This window comes from Gallinula chloropus (genome assembly GCF_964237585.1).
Source record: "Gallinula chloropus genome assembly, chromosome: 1".
In the NCBI taxonomy this organism is placed as follows: Eukaryota; Metazoa; Chordata; class Aves; order Gruiformes; family Rallidae; genus Gallinula; species Gallinula chloropus.
In genome coordinates, this window is record NC_140085.1 from 203,678,403 (window position 1) to 203,699,132 (window position 20,730).

At 36.8% G+C, this 20,730-nt stretch overlaps 1 protein-coding gene across 1 annotated transcript in view; it reads left to right on the forward strand.

The window, feature by feature from the left end:
- DYNC2H1 (dynein cytoplasmic 2 heavy chain 1) overlaps positions 1-20,730 on the forward strand; it is a gene marked incomplete at its 5' end in the record, with an annotated part of 161,593 nt that overhangs the window by 40,124 nt on the left and 100,739 nt on the right. The window contains 16 exons of the mRNA XM_084274663.1: positions 810-912; positions 2,148-2,315; positions 2,440-2,558; positions 3,651-3,899; positions 4,573-4,681; positions 6,059-6,172; positions 6,976-7,118; positions 9,088-9,169; positions 11,605-11,759; positions 12,551-12,688; positions 15,234-15,347; positions 16,566-16,726; positions 16,880-17,003; positions 17,735-17,856; positions 18,549-18,635; positions 19,792-19,918. Of these exons, the coding sequence (XP_084130789.1) occupies positions 810-912; positions 2,148-2,315; positions 2,440-2,558; positions 3,651-3,899; positions 4,573-4,681; positions 6,059-6,172; positions 6,976-7,118; positions 9,088-9,169; positions 11,605-11,759; positions 12,551-12,688; positions 15,234-15,347; positions 16,566-16,726; positions 16,880-17,003; positions 17,735-17,856; positions 18,549-18,635; positions 19,792-19,918 (2,115 nt within the window). The remainder of the gene's footprint in view (positions 1-809; positions 913-2,147; positions 2,316-2,439; positions 2,559-3,650; positions 3,900-4,572; positions 4,682-6,058; positions 6,173-6,975; positions 7,119-9,087; positions 9,170-11,604; positions 11,760-12,550; positions 12,689-15,233; positions 15,348-16,565; positions 16,727-16,879; positions 17,004-17,734; positions 17,857-18,548; positions 18,636-19,791; positions 19,919-20,730) is intronic.

Below are 20,730 nucleotides of genomic sequence, written 5' to 3' on the forward strand. Positions count from 1 at the left end.
CAGCAATGTGCCCTTGTGGTCAAGGAGGCCAATGGCATCTTAGGGTGTATTAGAGGGGCTGTGGTTAGTAGGACAAGAGAGGTCCTTCTCCCCCTCTACTCTGCCCTGGTGAGACTGAACCTGGAATATTGTGTCCAGTTCTGGGACCCTCAGATCAAGAAGGTCAGAGAACTACTTGAAGGAGGCCAGCTTAAGGGAGTGGAACGTCTTCCTTATGAGGACAGGCTGAAGAAGCTGGGCCTGTTTAGCTTGGAGGAGACCGAGGGGTGACCTCATTAATGTCTATAAATTTGTAAATTACAAGAATTAGGAGGGTGGATCCAGGCTCTTCTCAGCGGTGTGCAACGGTAGGGCAAGGGGCAACAGATGCAAGCTGGAGGGTAGGAAGTTCCATGTGAATTTAAGGAAAAACTTTTTCACTGTGAGGGTGACGGAGCACTGGGACAGGCTGCCCAGAGAGGTTGTGGAGTCTCCTTCTCTGGAGACATTCGAAACCCACCTGGACATATTCTTGTGTGACCTAATCATGTGATCCTGCTCTGGCATGGGATTTGGACTACATGATCTTTCGAGGTCACTTCCAATATCTAACATTCTGTGATTCTAGTTGTGAGAATATCTTTTGTGGTCAGAAACCACGATTTAAACAGTTAATCTGAACTTTTAAAAACGACTAAAAAGTGCATTAATAAAACATCTAAATATATATACCAAACAGAAAATGAATTAATCTAGTATTTTAGAGAATTTTCAAGCTAGATTTCTAAGTTTTTTACATCACCTTTTTTTTCCTCACCCTCTGTTTTCAGATACGAGCGAAGTTCACTGTTGATGATCACAGCCATTACCTTTTTACACCGTGCATTCTTACTCAGTGGGTTCTTGGTTTATTCAGATACGATCTAGCTGGTGGTAAGTCACTTACTGGGTTTTCATGGATAAAGAAATTCTAAAATAGCCTAAATTTTTATTGATGTCTGTCTGGTAACTCTACATGCAACTTGTTCACCTATGGTATTCTTTCTAAACTGTGAATTGTCTATAACTCGGTAGGGTGGACGAAATACCTGACAGTTTATTACTTAGACACAGAGTAAACAAATTAAAAAACCTCCAGTGATGTTTTAAAATATGTCTGGGAGCTATTTATAGATAAGTACAAGTTAGTAGGTTGGGACTGCATCCTCTACAATGGGAACCTGTGTATTTACTTCCCACCATTTTTTTCTGGTTTTGCAGGGTTTTGGGTTGTTGAGCATATGCCCTGTCTTCTGGATTCTCAGACACCTGCTATCATGTTTGTCATTTTATACCTAAACTATATATTTCTATAAAATTTACAAATATCTGTATTTTGGAAATGGGGAAATATGTAAAAGTATTAATTTTCATGTTCTTTTCCAAATAGACAACATAATCTTGCTTGTCTCTCTGAAATGGCTATTATCATTAGATCATGAGTAATTCTTACTGTGTTTTAGCCCTTACATTAATAAAGATTTAAGTACAGGGCTGCTCAAAGAGTATACAAGTGATGTAAATTTTTTTTCTGAGCTCATCAGGTGGTATGAATGTAGCTTGAATGAGGTCCGAAAAGCTTCAATGACAGTCAATGGATGGGTAATCTCAATCCATTTTAGAACTCCATTGTTGTATCTGAAGGTGACATATGCATACACTTTTTCAGTGATGAATGATATAGCATGTCATTTACTCATCTCACCCTCCTTCTTATGTGAAGAATATTGAAGCTTTGTTTTTTTAAAATACAGACTGTTTTGGGTATGAATTGCTATTTTATTATTTGTTATCAGTCTTTCTCTTCCCCTTTAAAGCAGTCTCCTGGATTGTCTTCTTTTCATTGCTTGGAATTTTGTCTTTTATATTTTACTTTGCTTGTAACACCTTGTTAATTTTCGTTAGAATTCTGGCACTAAACTGGAGAACTTGTTTTAATAGAATATGTTTCATTTTGTTGTGCAGTGGTCCATAAATAATAAAAACCACTTCATAATGTTTTACTTTTTCTTTTAATGTCTTCCTTATTGATGCTCTCCTACTGGTATGTAATTTCATTTACTCATTTTCAATGTCGTATTTTGGTTGGAGAATTTGAGAAATGTAAAATTTCTCCTTCAATTTTGTAGGCTCATTAACACAAACTGCAGACCATGTGCTGGAAATCGTTGCTTACGAAGCACGTCGTTTGTTCCGGGACAAAATTGTTGGCACGAAAGAACTTCAAGTATTTGATCGTGTTTTGATGAAAGTGTTTCAAGGTGATTGGGACTCAGATGTTTTGGACAATATGACAGGTAAACCATTTGAGCCATACTACATCAACTTAAAATACTTGTTTAGAACTGCATAATCAAATCAGTCTGACCAAGTCAGCATATGTGAGCACCTAAGCTTTCAAATGTTTCCTTTTACTTTCAGATACCTTCTATGTAACGTGGGGAGCTTGTCAAGAGAGGACACCAGGACAGGCACTACCACCGCATGGGAGGCCACTTGGTAGAATGAACTCAACAGACCTGAAAGATATTATTCAAAAAGTGAGACAAGAGTAAAGAACATACACAGCAAGGGTTATTTTAGACTTTTTTTTTTTCAGGAAGTAATACACAAACACCAGGTTTAGTGTGGGGTCTCCTGCTTGTTCAAGGAATCAGTCAAGTGACAGAAGACTTGTGATTCATGTGGCAGGCAGTAGGAAGTATCATGTAGCAAGGTTATTTTGGTGAAAGCATCAGTCACATTTGTTGGTGATTTACAACAGTTTGAACGTCTTGAGAAACATTAGATTTGTTTGTGTATTGTTTGAGTATCAAAGTGTTCTATAAATGTTTGCTTTCTAAGTTTGTAATTTACTAATGTAATTTTTACTTGAAGAAATACAAATGGATTGTTTGGAGATGTGGCATGTTCTTAAACAGTAAAGTACAAAAATGGCCTTGATGAGGAAATGCAAACATGCTAACTCTACTAAGCTGGCTGATTTTCAGGATGAGAGTTTTGAGATCATCTTCCTTTCTTGGGAGTGTTTGATGGACTCTTGTAGAGTAGGAAACTACTCCCTCCCCTTACTAAGCCAATTTGTGGCCAATAGACTACGTGGGAAGTGATGGAGTTTGGTAGCCTGGGTAATCAGTGTTTGTTTTTTCCCATACTGCACAATTATGCTGGGCTGCAACAATGAAGTTTTATTAGGTATAACAAGGCCATGATTTAATCTTAGGATGTGTTATTATGCATGCTTTTCTAGGAAAATCCATAATCTGCAATTATGCAGCAATTAGCTGCCCAAAGAGCTTTGTAAATTATGTATTTATTAATCTGTAGTCAGAGACACAGGTTATAAATTATTTTGGTCCATTATTTAATTTTAATGAATTCAGTGGTAGATTTCTATTCCAATATATCAAAGACTTCTAGGGTATCCTAGTGCTGGTGTAATGTGATATATTTGTTACTGGTGCAGTGTATGTGGGGTAAGTAAATTCTGTCACATAAATAATTAATGTCTAATGAATAACAGTGTGGTCTTCTAAGCTTCAAGCACTTTTTTTTCTAAACTTTGAAATGTTGGATGCTCTCATATCTTACTGCCTTTATTACTGAACATATTTATTTTTCTTTTTTAATAGGGTATTATTCATTATGGGCAAGACAAAAGAGAGAGAGACATTTTGCTGTTCCAAGAATTCCTCAGTTGTATGTCTAAAGTGGACAGAGTGCTGAGTTTTCCTGGAGGATCACTTCTTTTGGCAGGACGGAGTGGTGTAGCTCGTCGAACAGTTACCTCTTTAGTTAGTCATATGCATGGAGCTGTTCTGATTACTCCTAAAATTTCAAGAGGCTATGGAGTAAAGCAGTTCAAAAATGATCTTAAATATGTAAGTCAGTATCTTCCATTTTGTAGTTCTGTAGGTGTGCATTTAAAAAAAAAGTATATAGGAGTTATAGGAGTTTTGAAGGACATAAAAGTGATGTATGAAGTGATATTTTAAGAAAGTCAAAATATCAACAATCTAAATGAAACAAGTAGATTTTCAGAAGTTCAGAAGTATACTGTTTTATATAGTAATTACCTGAAACTCTACTTTTTTTGAGTAGCTGAGCTGCTTTTATGAGTTATGGACTTCACAAATTCTAAGTTTTTCTGAAAGTTGCAAAAGTTCTTTTCATTACTGTGTATTCATATTTGTATGTATTTTTTTTTCTATCCCTAGTATGGTCTGCCAGTTAGTAGGATAGTAGCTGAATCAAATAAAATTTTATTCGTTGATAAAAATATACATATTATTTTAAAAAGTGCAAATCTTGAATCAAGAGTTCAATGCAAAAGAGCAACACAACTCTGTAACTGAGTCACATCTGGAACATAAATGTACTCTCTGAATGAGTTTGTTTTTTCATTACCAAGCCATACATTTAGGCAGAATGCCAATATATAATACTGTAGATGTTGTGGAGAAAATATGTATGTACCAAGGAAAAATTATCATACTCTTAGGAGCACTAGATATAATCCATATACTGAGATTTGAATGTCTTCCCTGCTTCTAGGTGATGGAGCTTGCGGGCATTGAAGCACAACAGGTGGTATTGCTGCTCGAGGACTACCAGTTTGTTCAGGCCACGTTCCTTGAGATGATCAACAGTTTACTGTCTTCAGGTGAGACAGATGCAAAAAGATTATGGTACTACTTTTACCACTGTCCTGGTTATAATGTGGGATGGAGTTAATTTTCACAAGAAGCTGGGAGGGAGCACAACCAGGACAGCTAACCCAAACCATATGGCATACTGCCCATTATTTAAATGGCACTGGCTGGGGCTGGGAGCAAATCATATTATATATATCTCACTTTGTATATTCTATACTTTGTATATTCTTTGTATATTCTAAGTACTACTGTTGTTATTTCCCTCTCCTTTTGTTGTCCTACTAAACTGTGCTTATCCCAACCCACGAGTTTTACCTTCTCCTTTTGGTTCTCCTCCCAGTCCCAATGAGGTGAGTGAGCAAGTGGCCACATGGTGCTCAGCTGCTGATTGGAGTGAAACTGTGACAAAAACACAAAGTTAGCTCAATGAAGCAGAACTAGATGACATCTTCTAACTCTGTGGCCCTATCAGAAGTGTGTGTTAGCTTTACACTGTTTTCACTAGAGTGCTTGTGCAGGACAAACTGACTCGAAGTTCACTTACCTGTCCTTTAACTTACCCTACAGTAAGGCTTACAGTTCCTCAAAATTGCAAGTTAAGTAACTTATTTCAAAATAGTTCTGTATAATAATGTAACAATAAAATGATAATATATTCTTCTCTACAGCTTCCCCTTTCTAATAAAATTAAAAGATTGGGACATGTCTCAATTTTTAAGAGATTGTATAGGCTGAGTCCTTGACTTCAGTGAACATTAGCAAAGTCCACTTTTCTGAAAATAATGACATGATAAACAATAATAAAAAACAACAGAATTGACTTAATTTTGTTGCTTAGCTTTGTTTCTTCTTCAGAGATATCACTGAAGGACTGAGTCTAACTTCATAAATGTTTTTTGGAACTGCAGTAGTTTAATTATTGCTTGGTAAGAGCACCAGATTTCCCTGTCTCCTACGTGCAAATCCAAATATCCTTATGGTGTCAGATTTTTGTCATCCAGCGTGAAACCCCTGTGTCTGAGGATGTAGATAACTATTCTCTTTCATGTTTCTGTTTTCCAGTGTATGACAAAGTCTGGTTTGCTTTCTTTTCTATGCAGTAATGGATCACTGTCTTTGGGTAGATCTGTTTGAGTTTCTGAAATATATTTCAGTAATCAAAACAGAGTAGGTTATTTAAGTTAAATAGCATCACTGTAATTTGTCTTGTTTTCATGATATCAAGAAAAGAATGATGAAGCACATAGGATGATACTCATGCGCGTATGGAGGTGAATACAGCCATATTCAAATTCTCTGTAGCGAGGATTCAAGGGAATTCTTCAAAGGAATTTGAAGAATTACAGTATATTTGATCTGACACTTTAAATTCATTCTTGAAATAGGAGAGGTTCCTGGGCTGTATAAAATAGAAGAATTAGAAGCGCTGCTGTCTCCTCTGAAGGACCAAGCTTCGCAAGATGGGTTTACCGGACCAATTTTCAACTATTTCACATACCGTATGTTAACAGAATTATACATTGAAGTTTATTACAGTTACAAAAGTGGTGTATTAATGGGCAAATAACTGCTAAGATGGTCCTTGTTACATTTTAACTTTCACATAGTTATTAAAAACCAGGCAGGAATAATGATTACAGTGTGATTGTGATACTTGAGGGCACAGAACCCTCACTTCAAAATTCATTCTGAAATTTTGTATCCATGAATGTTCTACAAAGCTTTTAAGAAATCTGTTGGAAGTAATTGGAAGGAAGAAAGCTTTTGTCCCCATCGATTTGGGTTTAATTAGCTTATATATCTAGTAACAGAGTTTTCTATTTGTCATTTATGCTTACAAATCACTTTGGATTGTAAGCAGTCACAAGCAAGTTTACAGGTTTATTCATTATTTGTGTTTCTTCCTTGGACCAACAAGGAGATTAAATAATTTACAAATAAACAGAAGAATATGACTGAAAGAATACAGATGTTGGCAGTCATACTCAGGGGCCCTGGAATTGCTTCTAATTGGCTCTGTTGGTCTGTATTAATTGGAGTGGGAGCTAGTGGTATCTCTTTAAATACTGTTAGCTCTTCTACATTAAAAAAATATACTGTAATAATTGGAATCCATTATAGTGATTAATTTGTCTGTTTGGAAACGTTCCTGCCCTACTGTGATGGGGTGTAATAGTATCTTTTTTTAGATATTATCTTCTGCTAAGTCTTTGAAGGACAGTAAATTACATTGTATTTCCAATAAAACTACTACCATGTAGTCAGATTGTCACTAAATATATACTATGTTTCATTTTCTTAGGGATCCAACAAAACCTGCATGTTGTCTTGATCATGGATTCTGCCAATTTAAATTTCACAATAAACTGTGAAAGTAATCCAGCACTGTACAAGAAATGTCAGGTTTTGTGGATGGAAACCTGGTCAGAAAACAGCATGAAAAAGGTAAGTTGAATTAATTAAAAACTGTGATTTGTTTAAATTAGTGTCTTCAAAAATAATTAGCTTTTGTGAACAAGATCAAAGTACTTGAAGCTGTGAAGGAACAACTGTCACTCTACTTATTTAATCTGTTTGTGCAGTCCTCAAAAGACAGAAAAGACAGTTAAGTACTGCTAGTACTGTAAATTTAGCAGTAACATTACAGTTTGTTCTCTCTGTGGGCTGACTTGAACAAAATGCTGATTACTATGACTGATCAAACAGAGCATTTAAGAACAAAATACAAATAGACTGAAGGCAAAATGATGTGCCAGTAACGTTGATGATACCTGGTGCTACTCTTGTGCTTGACAGCTAGTTTCAAAGTAGGCTTATTTATGTGTATCTGGGCTGCTGTAAATCTTTGTTGTGTTTTGCTTGATGGACCGAGTCAGTGTGTTCTTTTTAGGAACAAAATCTGTTTATTTCTATATGCATGTGTATATAGATAGATAGATAGATAGATAGATAGATAGATAGATAGATAGATAGATAGATATGTATTGCTTCTGTATGTTAAGAGATTGCCAAATTCAGTAGCCTGATAGGGGCAAGGCTGCCACAGCTTCACAGCCCTGACTTGAACGAGTGGTGAAGCTGAGCATGTATTCCCAGGAGGGATGCACACAAACACACCTACACAGCACATACATACATGTGGCTGGCCAGACAAAACACAAACAGAAACCCTCAGCATAAACACAGGTAGCACCATCGGCATCATCCTGTTCCCCTCTCTGCATGATCACAGGACAGGTCTGTTAGTGGGAAATACGTACGTGTGCTGAGTGTGGCTCCCCCTGCTTGCTGGGCACAGACACACTGACCCTCAGTGATTGGCACTGGATCCCGTGGCCTCCCCAGTTTCTGGCATCTGGATGTACCAGCTTCTGAAGTTGCAGTCCCAATCCAGCTGCTGGTACAGACTGTTTCACACACAAACAGTGGATCCTAACTGGGCTTAGACATCTGGTAGCTGGCCTGGGATCTAAGATCTTCCCATTGTGTCCTGTGCAGGCACATACATGTACATGTACACGCCCACAGACACATGTAGCAGGGTCTGATTTGACTCCCAGACTCCATGATCATACAGGCAGTTGGTCTGGACCTTCAAGTCCCTCTGGCAGCCAACTCCATCAAGTGCCTTACCTACCCATAGCAAGTCTTGTGCAATATGAAATGCTCTCCCACTGCATCCCATAATGTGTCCTAGGACCCTGATGCAGTAACTCCCTCAGCCTAGTCTGGAAGGTGACCTGGCCCTTCCCACGGCCTCATCATGATAGGTTTCACACCTGCACCATGGGGTTGGGCAGTCTCCTGGGAGAGCCATGGGAGGGGATGGTGCAGAGTGCCTGTGTCTGCCTAGGGAACAGGGTCTCCTCTGCCTGCTGTTGTGCCTCAATGGCAGGTTGCACTGGAAGTTTGTTTTGGCAAAGTCTGGACAAGCTCTAACCACAGTTAAAAAAAATGTTTTAAAAAGTATTTTCACTTTCATGTCAGTAAGGATTTTAAGTGGTCTTTTAGTTGTGTGCCAGAACTTTTGAGTATTCATTGTTTATTTTTCCTATTGTACTTCATGTAGTTGGTAATGTAGGAAGGTAAGCCTGCTTTTAGACAACAAAAAACCTTATAAGTCTTAGATTTAAGCACCATTGAATTCCGGTGTTGTATCCACAGTTGTATTTAAAAGTGTCAGATTTCCTGATGGGTTGTTTATCTTTTTACATCTTTGACATCTGTGTTATTTTAAGAGTCTTCTGAGAATTAGTTGCACTTTCTTACAGTCAGCAAAGCTCTCTGCTTGAGAGAACAAGAAGTTACCAGTGACAGGGAAAGGCAGAATTGATCTTTTTGGTGCTATAGGTATTCTGTGAATACATTGTTCTGAATAAAGCTATGGTATGTTTTTTTTTGCTTGGTTTTTTAGATAGCTGAAATACTTCTGTGTGATTCAGATGAACAAGAAAAGACTGGAAAAACACATAAGGAACTTAAGAAGAAACATTCAGGTAATATTTATGTGGATATTCTAGTTATTATTACATATGATTAAACACTTCAGAATTTAGTATTTACATGGCAGGCATTTGGCCCAAGGGAACATTAGGCTAGAACATGCATCCTGGGTTGATCAAACCCAGTCTTTTCTGTCACAAGCAATCAATACATACATTGTTTTTTATAAGCTGATTAAGCTACATCTTGTTTTGTTCTGTGTCTTCATTCTACATACATGTTATTTCACAACTTCAAAGCATGATGTTTTGAGTTTTTCAGTCTATATGTTTTCATTTCTCTTGTCCTAGACTTGCTCATTTTACTTCATTAATACTTTACCTCCTGTAACTAATTTCTTACAAGTAATGCCTCTTTTTCAGAATAATTTTATAATAAAACTTCAAACTCAAACATTCTAAAAATAGGCTCTCAAACACGATCTAGAAAACCAGTGCCAGTGCTCATTTGTGTAATACAACTTTTATCCACTTTTTATAAAGCATTAGTCTAAGTAGCATTTAAGCCAACATGGCATTACTAGGCACAAGTCCTGCTTTCTACAATGAAGTAACTGCAAGAGCCCTCAAGGGAAGAGCTGCAGATGTGGATTTCTGCAAGGCCTTTGACACGGTCCCCTACAACATCCTTCTCAAGTTGGACAGATACAGATTTGATGGGTGGACTGTTCAGTGGGTGAGGAACTGGCTGGATGGTCACAACCAGAGGGTGGTGGTCAACAGCTCCAAGTTCATTGAAGATAGATAGTGACAATCTGAGTTCCTCAAGGGTCTGCACTGGGACTGGTGCTGTTTAATACCTTTATTAATGATTTTGACAGTGGGATTGAGTGCACCCTCAGCAAATTTTCTGATGACACCAAGCTGAATGATGAAGTTAATGTGCCAGAAGGATGGGATGCCATCCAGAGGGACCTGGACAGGCTGGAGAAGAGGGCCCAGGTGAACCTGTTGAGATTCAACAAAGCCAAGTGTAGGGTTCTGCACCTGGCTCGGGACAATCCCCGTTAGCCATACAGGTTAGGAGATGATGTGCTTGAAAGCAGCCCTGAGGAAAAGGACTTGGGAATACTCGTGGATGAGAAGTTGGACATGAGCCACCAATGTGCATCTGCAGCCCAGAAGGCCAACTGCATCCTGGGCTGCATCAAAAGAAGTGTGGCCAGCAGATCGAGAGAGGTGATTCTGCCCCTCTGCTCTGCTCTGGGGAGATCTCAGCTGGAGTACTGTGTCCAGCTTTGGAGGCCTCAGCACAAGAAGGACATGGACCTGTTGGAGTGTGTCCAGAGGAGGGCCACAAAAATGATCAAAGGGCTGGAGCACCTCTCCTGTGAATACAGGCTGAGAGAGTTGAGCTTGTTCAGCCTGGAGAAGAGAAGACTCCAGGGAGATCTTATAGTGTCCTTCTAGTACCTGAAAGGTGCCTGTAAGAAAGCTGGGGAAGAACTGTTCAAGAGGGCATGCAGCACTAGGATGAGGGGTAACAGTTTTAAACTAGAAAAGGGGAGATTTAGGTTGGATATTAGGAAAAAGTTCTTTACTATGAGGGTGGTGGATCACTGGAACAGGCTGCCCAGAGAAGTGTTGGAGGCCCCATCCCTGGAGATATTCAAGGTCAGGCTTGTTGGGGCTCTGAGTGACCTGATCTAGTGAAGATGTCCCTGCTTACTGCAGGGGGGTTGGACTAGATGACCTTTAAAGGTCCCTTCCAACCTGATGCATTGTATGATACACAAGTAAGCCACGGAGCCTACAGAGTATAAAATGGCAAATGGTTCACTTGGTTTTCTTGTTTTGCGTTGCTTTTTGGTAGGCATTCTAGCCCATCAAAATAATGGCCAAATTTAGGATTTAGTGTTCATGCTACCATCCATCTTCATATATTCCTCAGTACTTATTAAGGATATTCATTTATATGTAGATATAGCATTTTTTCTTTTGTAGGATAATAGTTTATTTTACAGTATATTTTGGGGTTTTTTTTGAGAAACTGTTCAACAAACAGAAGGATCTGATGTGTTGGGGAAAAGATTTTAGTCTACTGTTACCAGAAACCAGAGAGAGGATAAAACTGGGCTTCCTTTCTACAATAGTCCAACTGTTTTCAAATTAAATTTCTGCGGAAATAAAGTTTCTCTTCTGACCAGCCCTCAATAGTCTGCAGTTAATTTCACCTTCTTTTGCAAACATCAATGGAATACTTTTCAGCTTTGAAACACTTTTAGTGTATTTCATTCTGAGGAATACATATTTCGGGTGTAATTACCTGTTGTTTCCCTGAAAGTACTTTGAAAAAAGTATATTTGTGATATTTTCAGTGTCCTTAGTTCGTATCAAAAAAAGACATATTGTGTTGCTCTTCCTTAGTTATTTTAATGTGAGATAAGAATGAGCATAATATTATCTGTGTGACAAATTGTGTTGTCCAGGTGATTCTGATTTTCTGCAGTCATTTCTGGCAATCCATGAGTCATGTAAAATGTATGGAGCAACACCAAGCAGATATATGACATTCCTTCATATATACAGTAACATCAATAACAGTAAAAGAAGAGAGCTAATAAAAAGACAGAACCACTTGCAGGTATGTTTTTAAAATATTTCTAACGTGGCTTTTCAAAATAATCTTACATTTGGAAATGCCTTGCATATTAAGGGGCTGTAGTTGCTGGCATGGTTGTGTGGGGTGTTCTCTGTTGATCTGTCCTCATGCTGTGGTATTAGGAATCTTAAGGTACATCTCTGCTCAAATGCCTTAAAGAGTGAAGAATGGTTTCTTGTTTTCATTAATATTTTTCCTCAAGAATGTATCAGACTGGGTATGTATTCTTGGATTAGTAAAAAGAGCTTGAAAGCACATTGAATTTTTTCACCCATATGTGTTGGGTTTATGTGGTAATCAACACATCATCTTTCCATCAATTGAAGTCCTGCCTCTGCTTGTGAAAATTTTCCCCATATAGCTCCACATTGCATCCCTTTGTTTATATTTCTATAGAAACTTGCTGCTTTGTGTGATTCTCGCTCCTTCTAGTTCAACAAGCCGTTAACTGAAATGCCTTTGACTTAACAAGAAAGTGATTCTGTGCCAGTTGCTGTTCCATTAAAAGTTTGTTATATTGAGAATTTTGTTTTTGTCTTCCTGATGCAGTAATAGATCTTACAGCAAAACATCTAGAAGTGTCAAATCTCAATGTTGGGTTAAATAATACTAAGAAAATGTAAATGGTATTGAGAAACTGTGGAACATAACTTAAAAAATTAAGAATATTACTCTACATCACTCTTAGTTTGTGAATAGTATTTGTAAACAACCTTCTTTTAAATCTATTTAAAATTCTTTGCTAAATAACTGCATCTTTTAAATTTTTATAGGCAGGTGTTTCAAAGCTGAATGAAGCTAAAGCCCTGGTAGATGAACTAAACAGAAGAGCTGTAGAACAAAGCATTTTACTCAAAACGAAGCAGGATGAGGCTGATGCTGCCCTTCAAGAAATTACAGTATCTATGCAGGTGTTGTATACAGTCACATCGAAAGGGTGTGTGGGGTGGAGCTTGTCTTTTTTGGTGTCTGTAACTTAAATCCTAACTGATCCTTTTTGTAATGTTTATTACTGTGGCGGTTGCAGTGATAGAGAAGTACTTCACTTGCAAGAGAGAATCAGCCGTGTATTTTATTGGTAACATAATGAGTTAGATGGTAAATGTGACAGTTGTGGAACAAAATTCAATGGCAAGGTATACTTGATTATTTACTGCCTAGAGAACAGGGTCAGACAAAACTGTCAGGGAGTTCCTCCCCTTAGTCCTAAAATTCAGAGAGGACAACCCTTGCTTTCTAAACTCCTACCTAGAGAAGTCTAGGTGCAGCTGGATCTGATCCTAGTCTCAGACATGGTAAGTGGTTTATGTTTAAAGGAGTATATGTGTACAATCAGTCCTTTGCTTCTTTTAGGTAAGATGTTCAAAGTTTCAGTGCACTTACTCCCAATTCACTTACTGAGTATCTGATGTGATAAGGCTTTTCTTCTGGTCCTGGCGTGCAGCCTGCTGCTCAAAGGGCTCTTGGGCATGGGAGTATATGTATATGGGGGTAAGATGATTGACTATGAGTCATATTTGCATAGTGACCACAGGTGCTAGTTTCTTCCAGATGTGGCTTGAGTTGGACATTGAGCAGCAGTTGGTTTGGTGGGCACATTGCTCAAATTAGCCCTTGACTACTGTGTTGTTATTTGTCTCTGAATCCACTTGGAGCTGGATGCAGACATTGTGACCAGGTGCAGCCATTACCAACACCAGTGATGGTTACTGCTTGAGCAGTGTTACAGGAAATAAAAATCAGGTTGTGGTGTGGGGGTAAGAGCACACTATCATTATTGCAGGTAGGAACTTCAAACAAAATACTGACAAGTAGCACAATTTTAAATAACAAATTCCAGGACTTAAGTATATGGGTTATTAGAAAGTATGTATTTCATGAGATCTGATCCTCTGAAGTTCCAGGAATCATAGATGTAGGATAAGCTGTAATGAATCTGCTGTCACTGCACTGTTTGTTTTGTTACTGGTTTAGTCTGATAAGTCTGAAGGAAACAGCAAATTTAGATTGGCTTGCTCTGTTCACTGCTGGCCCCGAACTTATTACACTCTTTTCCCTGATTCCTGTTTTAAATCTGTGTCTGCTGTTGTCTGGTAGAGTTATAGGTTCTGTGGGTGGCACAAATTATGCTGTAGGACAAAATTAAACACTAGGCTAAAAGCAATGAAATAAGATGGACCACTGACATGAGAAAAATTACAGTAGAATTCTGATAATTTAGATTAGCATAAAGAGTAGGTGCCCTCTAACATTTTAATGTCACTTCAAATGTTCCAGTTTATGTAAGAGGGGCTTTAATACATACCAACTCTCTTAATCTTCTTTTGGAGCAAGACTTGTGACCTACAACTGAATTTTAAGGTTTTCTGATTCAGAGCTATCATTCAGTACATGTATGTTTGCTTGAAATTTCTGCTCTAGTTCTACATAACTGATGCTTTATGGATTTGAATGTAAGCTTCAGGGACATGCTGGTCTATAGCTTTGGTTAAGTGCTCAGAAAGGTTATTACTAATCCCAAGGTTTTCTATACATCTTTTACCTTCTACTACAAGTGCAATTCAGCTGGACAGTTGCTGGTTGTAATACTGTGTTATGTACTGGAGAACCTCAACTCTGAACGCTGTTATCATGTATCTGTTAGGTGAACTGAGCCTAGAATATTAGTCTTTTATTTTATGTATTTATCCTTAATTTTCGTTTTGTCGCTGGTCTTGGCAACCCCTGTTTTGGGTTGGGGTTTTGTCTGTTTGTTTGTTTTCTTTTTTTTAATTCCCATTATATAAGGTCCTTTTTTATTGGAGTTTTATACTCTAGGTATTTGTTCTTGCACTGGAGTAGTTTGGTAGGCACAGTACAAATCCAGAGGGAAAAAGGTAAATCCAGACAGTATACATGTGGGGCATAGGACAGGTATCCTTACAGACAGATAGGTGCAAATTTACAAGTAAATAATGCATGAATGTTTTTAGGCTGATAGGCTGTAGTTCCAACACAACTGTTGCTTTTGTGAACATTGTAGAAAAGGAGAGCTTTAACGATGTCAAGAAAGAAATAGAAATTTAAGCAACTACAAAGACCGTTTCAGGAAGAATTTTTTCAAATGTAATAAGAATGTTCCAGAGGACATTATTCTTATTCTTTTAGAGGGGGCTGACATCTTGATAAGGGATGGAAAATCAGAGGCAAGGAGAAAAATGGCCATGATGAGCCTCAAAAATAGAGGTACAGACCTGCTCTGTGGTAAAGAAGGGAAGGATTTGCAATAAAAGCAAAAGATTTTTATTCCATATAATTCAGTTAACTACTCAACCTGTATAGTATCAAATAGTCTCAAATATTTTATTGTAATTAGTATTGTGCAAATGATATTACAATCAAGAGTAAAAGAAATAAAGAGTCCTAAAGGAATAAAACCTGTGTAAATATGAAAACTAAAGATATTTTTTCCTACAGAGTGCAAGTGAGCAAAAAACAGAAATGGAAAAAATAAAACACCGAATAGCAGAGGAGGCTGCAGAAATAGAAGAAAGGAAAAGAAAAATTGAAGATGAACTAAAAGAGGTCCAGGTAAGAGCTGATAAGGAAAAGTAATATTTTTCAGTCTGATTTTATGACTCATGGCAGAACTTGAATGCAAAATGGTTCTCAAAAATTTATCCCTGCATTTCTTAAATGTAGCTCTAAGTTATTCTGATAATAAAACTCTTATGCAGTAGAAAACAGAATTCCATTTGCCAGATTTACATTGTAATTTTGACATTTGCATCAATTAGATTTTAATTACAGAAAGAATTTTTGAGCCAAATCTTACTTCCGCTTGCTATTTCTGTGCAGCCATGGTCTGTTTCTGAATTCTGCAGATTTTGTGGAATGATTTTCAGTTACTAATGTCTTACATAGACCTTACTCTGCTTTGGTCAAGTTGTTAACAGCATAGGGCTTATTTAATAGACTTAATTTCCTGTTGTTACTGAATTCTGAAAATTATATATCCTAATGTCACTTTAGTAAGCTGATCATTCAAGAGACCTTGTGGCTGTTAAACCTCAAGTTTTTTTGTTATGTATGTGTATTCAGTCATTGCCTTTAGTCTATTTTTTTCTCCCATCCATTTTAAAGTTGGACTAAAGATTAAAGGAAAACAACATTATTTTTTCCTTTTAAATATCATAGGTAACAAGGAATTATATCTTTGTGTTCAAAGTGACATAAGACTAAAGGATTAGAGCAAATCCCTTTCTGTGGCCTTTGATAAATATGAAGGATGTGAAAGGTGTGCACAGTCTTTAATGTTAATCTTCTGCTTTCTTACAGTTCTGTTGGTTTGTTGATAAATGGACAAAGTCTGTCTGTCTGGATTTTTTTAGCCACTGAAAATAGAAAGCTTTTGTGACCTGAACTTCTACTTATCTTTACAAAGATATCCTCAGGCATGCCTATAAATAGTAATCAGTGTAATTATTCAAATATATTAACACTCATTAACTTTTAAGCAATGAAAGAAAAGACCAGAAAACCACAATTGATACTAACTTCTATATTGTGTTTCTGAATTACAAGGGAATGTCAGGGTTCTAATATGCTGCTTCATATGTAAATGCTGTTATCACTTAATAAGCAGATGGCAATTTTTAAGTAACGTGCACATGAATATGCATCAATGGCAGTTGGTTAGATAATAAAATATGTAAAAGGTACAAGAAGTGGAATGAAAACTGAAACAGAAAATGTTCAGTTTCTTGTATCCTCATCTCTTTTTTTTTTTATCTGTTTTTATGTTTTAAGCCACTGATTGATGAAGCTAAATTAGCAGTTGGAAATATAAAGCCAGAGTCTTTGTCAGAAATCAGGTCTCTACGGATGCCTCCTGACATAATCAGGGACGTACTGGAAGGAGTTTTACGGCTGATGGGGATTTTTGATACATCATGGGTGAGCATGAAAAGGTGAGGATTTTATTTAAACTTTAAACAGTAATTTACAATATTAAATACTTCCTATTACATGTAGGAATAATGTGTGTGCAGAATTATTTGGTTTGGTAGGGAAATAACTTCTTTAACACTTGTTTATTCTTAGTTATTGAATTGTTTTTGCAGTTTCTTGGCCAAAAGAGGTGTGAGGGAGGACATAGCAACCTTTGATGCTCGTAATATTCCAACTGAAATACGAGAGAGTGTTGAAGAACTTCTTTCTAAAAACAGAACATCTTTCGATCCAAAGGTAATTCCTGATTGCATTACATAAAATGAAAAAAGGTAAAAAGAAAAAAAAAAGGAAAAAATATCATGATTGTCTGATTTGCCATCATAATTTTTAGAATAAACATACTAAACCTAAAGAGAATATTAATTCTGCTTACATATTTTTTGGTGTAGAAAGATAAAAGTGTACCAGAGATCACAGTGAGGATTTTGTTGGTGAATGAGAAGTGTTATTACAGAGACTTTTGTCACTGGTATGAATTAGAACTCAGATAAGGAACTGTAACTGGTTCCTTCTGGCCTCCTTCTAGCAGGAAGAGCCTTAACAGTACACTTAATTAAATAAGAGGGACTGATGATGATGAAATGTATGGATGATGTTTGAGAATTGATTTGGCAGTATGTATAGAAAAGATTTCTTAAATACTAGTTCTTGGTTTTTAAAAGGAAAGTTGTAGCTCCCTGAGAAGGAACACACTAATAAATTATGTGTTGATTTTAAACGTCTTCATTTCACTGATGCTTCATAGTTGTAAAGATACCCATTATTTATTTATTTTTTAATACAGATTGACAGCCTACAATATATACTCTTAATAGCAATTTAAAAGATTAGTTCAGTAGAGGAGCTGGCTAATTGGCATGTTTAAGTTGATAAGTTGTAAATCTGTTTCAGTTACTTATCCTGTACTTCTCTCATCTGCAGTACTCTTCAAGGACTTTCTCCTAACTGTTAACTGATTTTTTCAGAATGCCAAACGAGCCAGTGCTGCAGCTGCTCCATTAGCAGCTTGGGTGACTGCCAACGTCCAGTATTCCCATGTCCTAGAACGAATTCAGCCTTTGGAAAGAGAAAAGGCTGCCTTGGAAGCGTAAGTTAGACACTGTTACAAAGCAAATGGTCTTTATACCAATTGTAGTAGGTGAAACCAAAGCCACCAAGGAGGAATTGAAGTTTATTAAAAACAAAAGATAGAAGAAAACATACCTAATCCATAGATAATGAAATGTTCATGCTGAGACAGAAAAAATAAATGTTCAGGACTTTGTTCTCTCTGGAAGATATGCTTTGCATATTTTTTGGCCTGTCACAAGTTACTTGTCTCAGCTGAAATGTGTCAGGGAGAAATGATCACAGATATGCTTAAAATTTATTCTGTCATTGAAACCCATGCTACTTTATGGATGTGTGGTTCTTCTTTTTTTCATCTATGTACCAAGCATAATCAGTTTCTCCTTAGGATTGAAAAGATACGACATAGACGTATGACCATCCATAGCCTGAGGAATCCATACTATTTGTTTTGTCAGGTCTAAAAATTCTGTACTGGAAGAATTTATTCTGATTTTTAAGAACATATTTGAATGGGGTGTTTAGTCTCCATTTTTAAAGCTATGTGATGAGCAGTAGTCAAAACTTCTACATGTGAAGAAAGATTTCTGTTAATAAAAATCCCAAGACAGAACTGTCTCTTAACTGTCTCTATGTAAATGTTACAGTTACTCTAACTTTTTTTCCCCCCTTTGGATTCATAGTCTTAAAATAAATTTTACATTTTTGTAGTAATCTCAAGAAAACTAAAGACAGAAAACAGAAGTTAGAAGATCTGCTGAACTCTGTTGGTGAAAAAGTATCAGAACTGAAAGATAAGTAAGTTGGGTTTGTTGATTTCAAGCTATAAATAAGAACATTGATGATTTTATATTATGAATAATGAAATTTATCTAACCAAATGTAACTCCCTGCTCTGCAGGATACCTACATCAGAAGTAGTGATAATTAAGATATCTGTACACTCAGTAGAGATAAAATACTGTTAGAATGCAATTCATCTCATCGATGAGATGAAATGCTCCTTTGAAAGTACCAGTTTCTCATTACTGACTGTACTGGAAGCCTTCAGTGTTGATGTTGTAGATGTCAAAGAGATGCAGTATATTTCCACCTTTTAAATCTAAGTGGACTTTAACATCTCCTTAGGACTTTGGAGACATGCTTATACAGGATGTCTTCTGAACACAGCTTGAATAAAGGCAGTGCTGTTTCTTTTAGGATGGCCTCCTTTTCTGACTTAACTGTAATCCATAGCATTTCATCAAGCATGTGACTCCCAGTGACATAAAATTGATGTGGTCAACCTTTATATTTTCTCCAAATTCAGTTTAATCCAAGTCAATGTTCAATGTTTTTGTTGTGTAGTTAGTACAGGAGACACTTCCCAAGCTGACATATGTGCATTACTAAAAGTCATGTTTTGTAGCATGCAATAAATTTTACAAGATGCATTAATTACTTTAACTATTAGTTAAGCTAATTAGATATTAAACATCACAGAATATTAGCTAAACATTGCCTCTTGTGTGGGGTATGTTCTTATTTCATACTAGTTTGCAAAATAGAGTACTGTGCATTGAACTGGGGTCATCCGTGTGAATTGCAATATTCTCCTTTAGAGGTTTCATAGATTAAATATACCAAAAAGTTACAAATATAGAGTTTGGTGTTGAGTCTGCTATTGCCCTGACTAGGTGCAGAACAAAACTTAAGACAATCACTTAAATAAGTCAGGCTGTTCGAATAGAAGAATTTCTTTTCAGATGCTATAGTCTCTAATGCAAATCTCACAGATGCATCTATCTAAATATTGCTCGTTAAAAGTCTAACAAGCTCATCTGCCAGTTGGAAGCAGAAGGTATAAAAAAGTTTTGTTCTTCATGAACAGTAAAGGAAGAATTAATTGCCTTGAACATAAATGTCCACAAGTTTAGTAGTTTGATAGCAATTACAAACACTAGTTGTTTTACAGGTTCCAGAGTAGAACAACAGAAGCAGCAAAACTTGAAGCAGAACTAAGTAAAGCTCAGAAAACATTGAAAGCTGCAGAGGTATTGATAAATCAACTCGATAGGGAACACAAAAGATGGAGCATGCAGGTTAGTGAAAACTTTCATAAATACATTTTACAGCTGATAATTTGAAAACATAATTTTTGAAGCTTTTGGAGAGTATGAGTTATTGCCATTCTACATATCCCCTAAGAGCATATTTGTTTTCTCATTAGAAAGAAAAGTTTTTCTTATTTCTGAATCTTCCTTTTACTTCCCTGTACAAGTTGCCTTACCTGTATTACAGGCACAGAATGTGTATATGCCCCCCTCCGCCAGTATTTAATATAGAACGTACAATGTTCTTTGACATAATTACATAATAATGTAATGATGATGGCTGAACATGTCAGCAGTTAGACTCTCTTAGTTGAGATACAGTCAAAAGGGACAGATTTTGGCATTACACAATCATAGTCTTAAAACATATCTCCTTTATGGCATTGATGTTGGAAATGCAAATGTTGACCTGCCCAAAACGTTGCATTGCTTTTGAAGTCTTCACTTACGTGTTTGAAACTTTGCTGCTGCTAGAGCAGGGAAAGTGAACATATCCTGTTTGCTTAGATGATATATTTGAGAGACACTGGCAAGCCTTTGGACATACAGGACCTTCTTCAGTCTGAAACAAAAAGGCAAATTTCAAGATATATACAAGCTGAAAAAGGCTCCCACCTCCAGAAAGTGATACCAGGCTTTCTTGGGTATCTCTGCTGAGAGACATGGTCCTTTTTTCATTGACACTCAAAAAAGCCTAAACAATTAAGACTACATACCTGCATTTTGAAGAACCACAATGAGGGTTAGATGAATCCTTCTTGTAGGTTGACCAGCATAATGGACAGAACTGAAAGATTTTC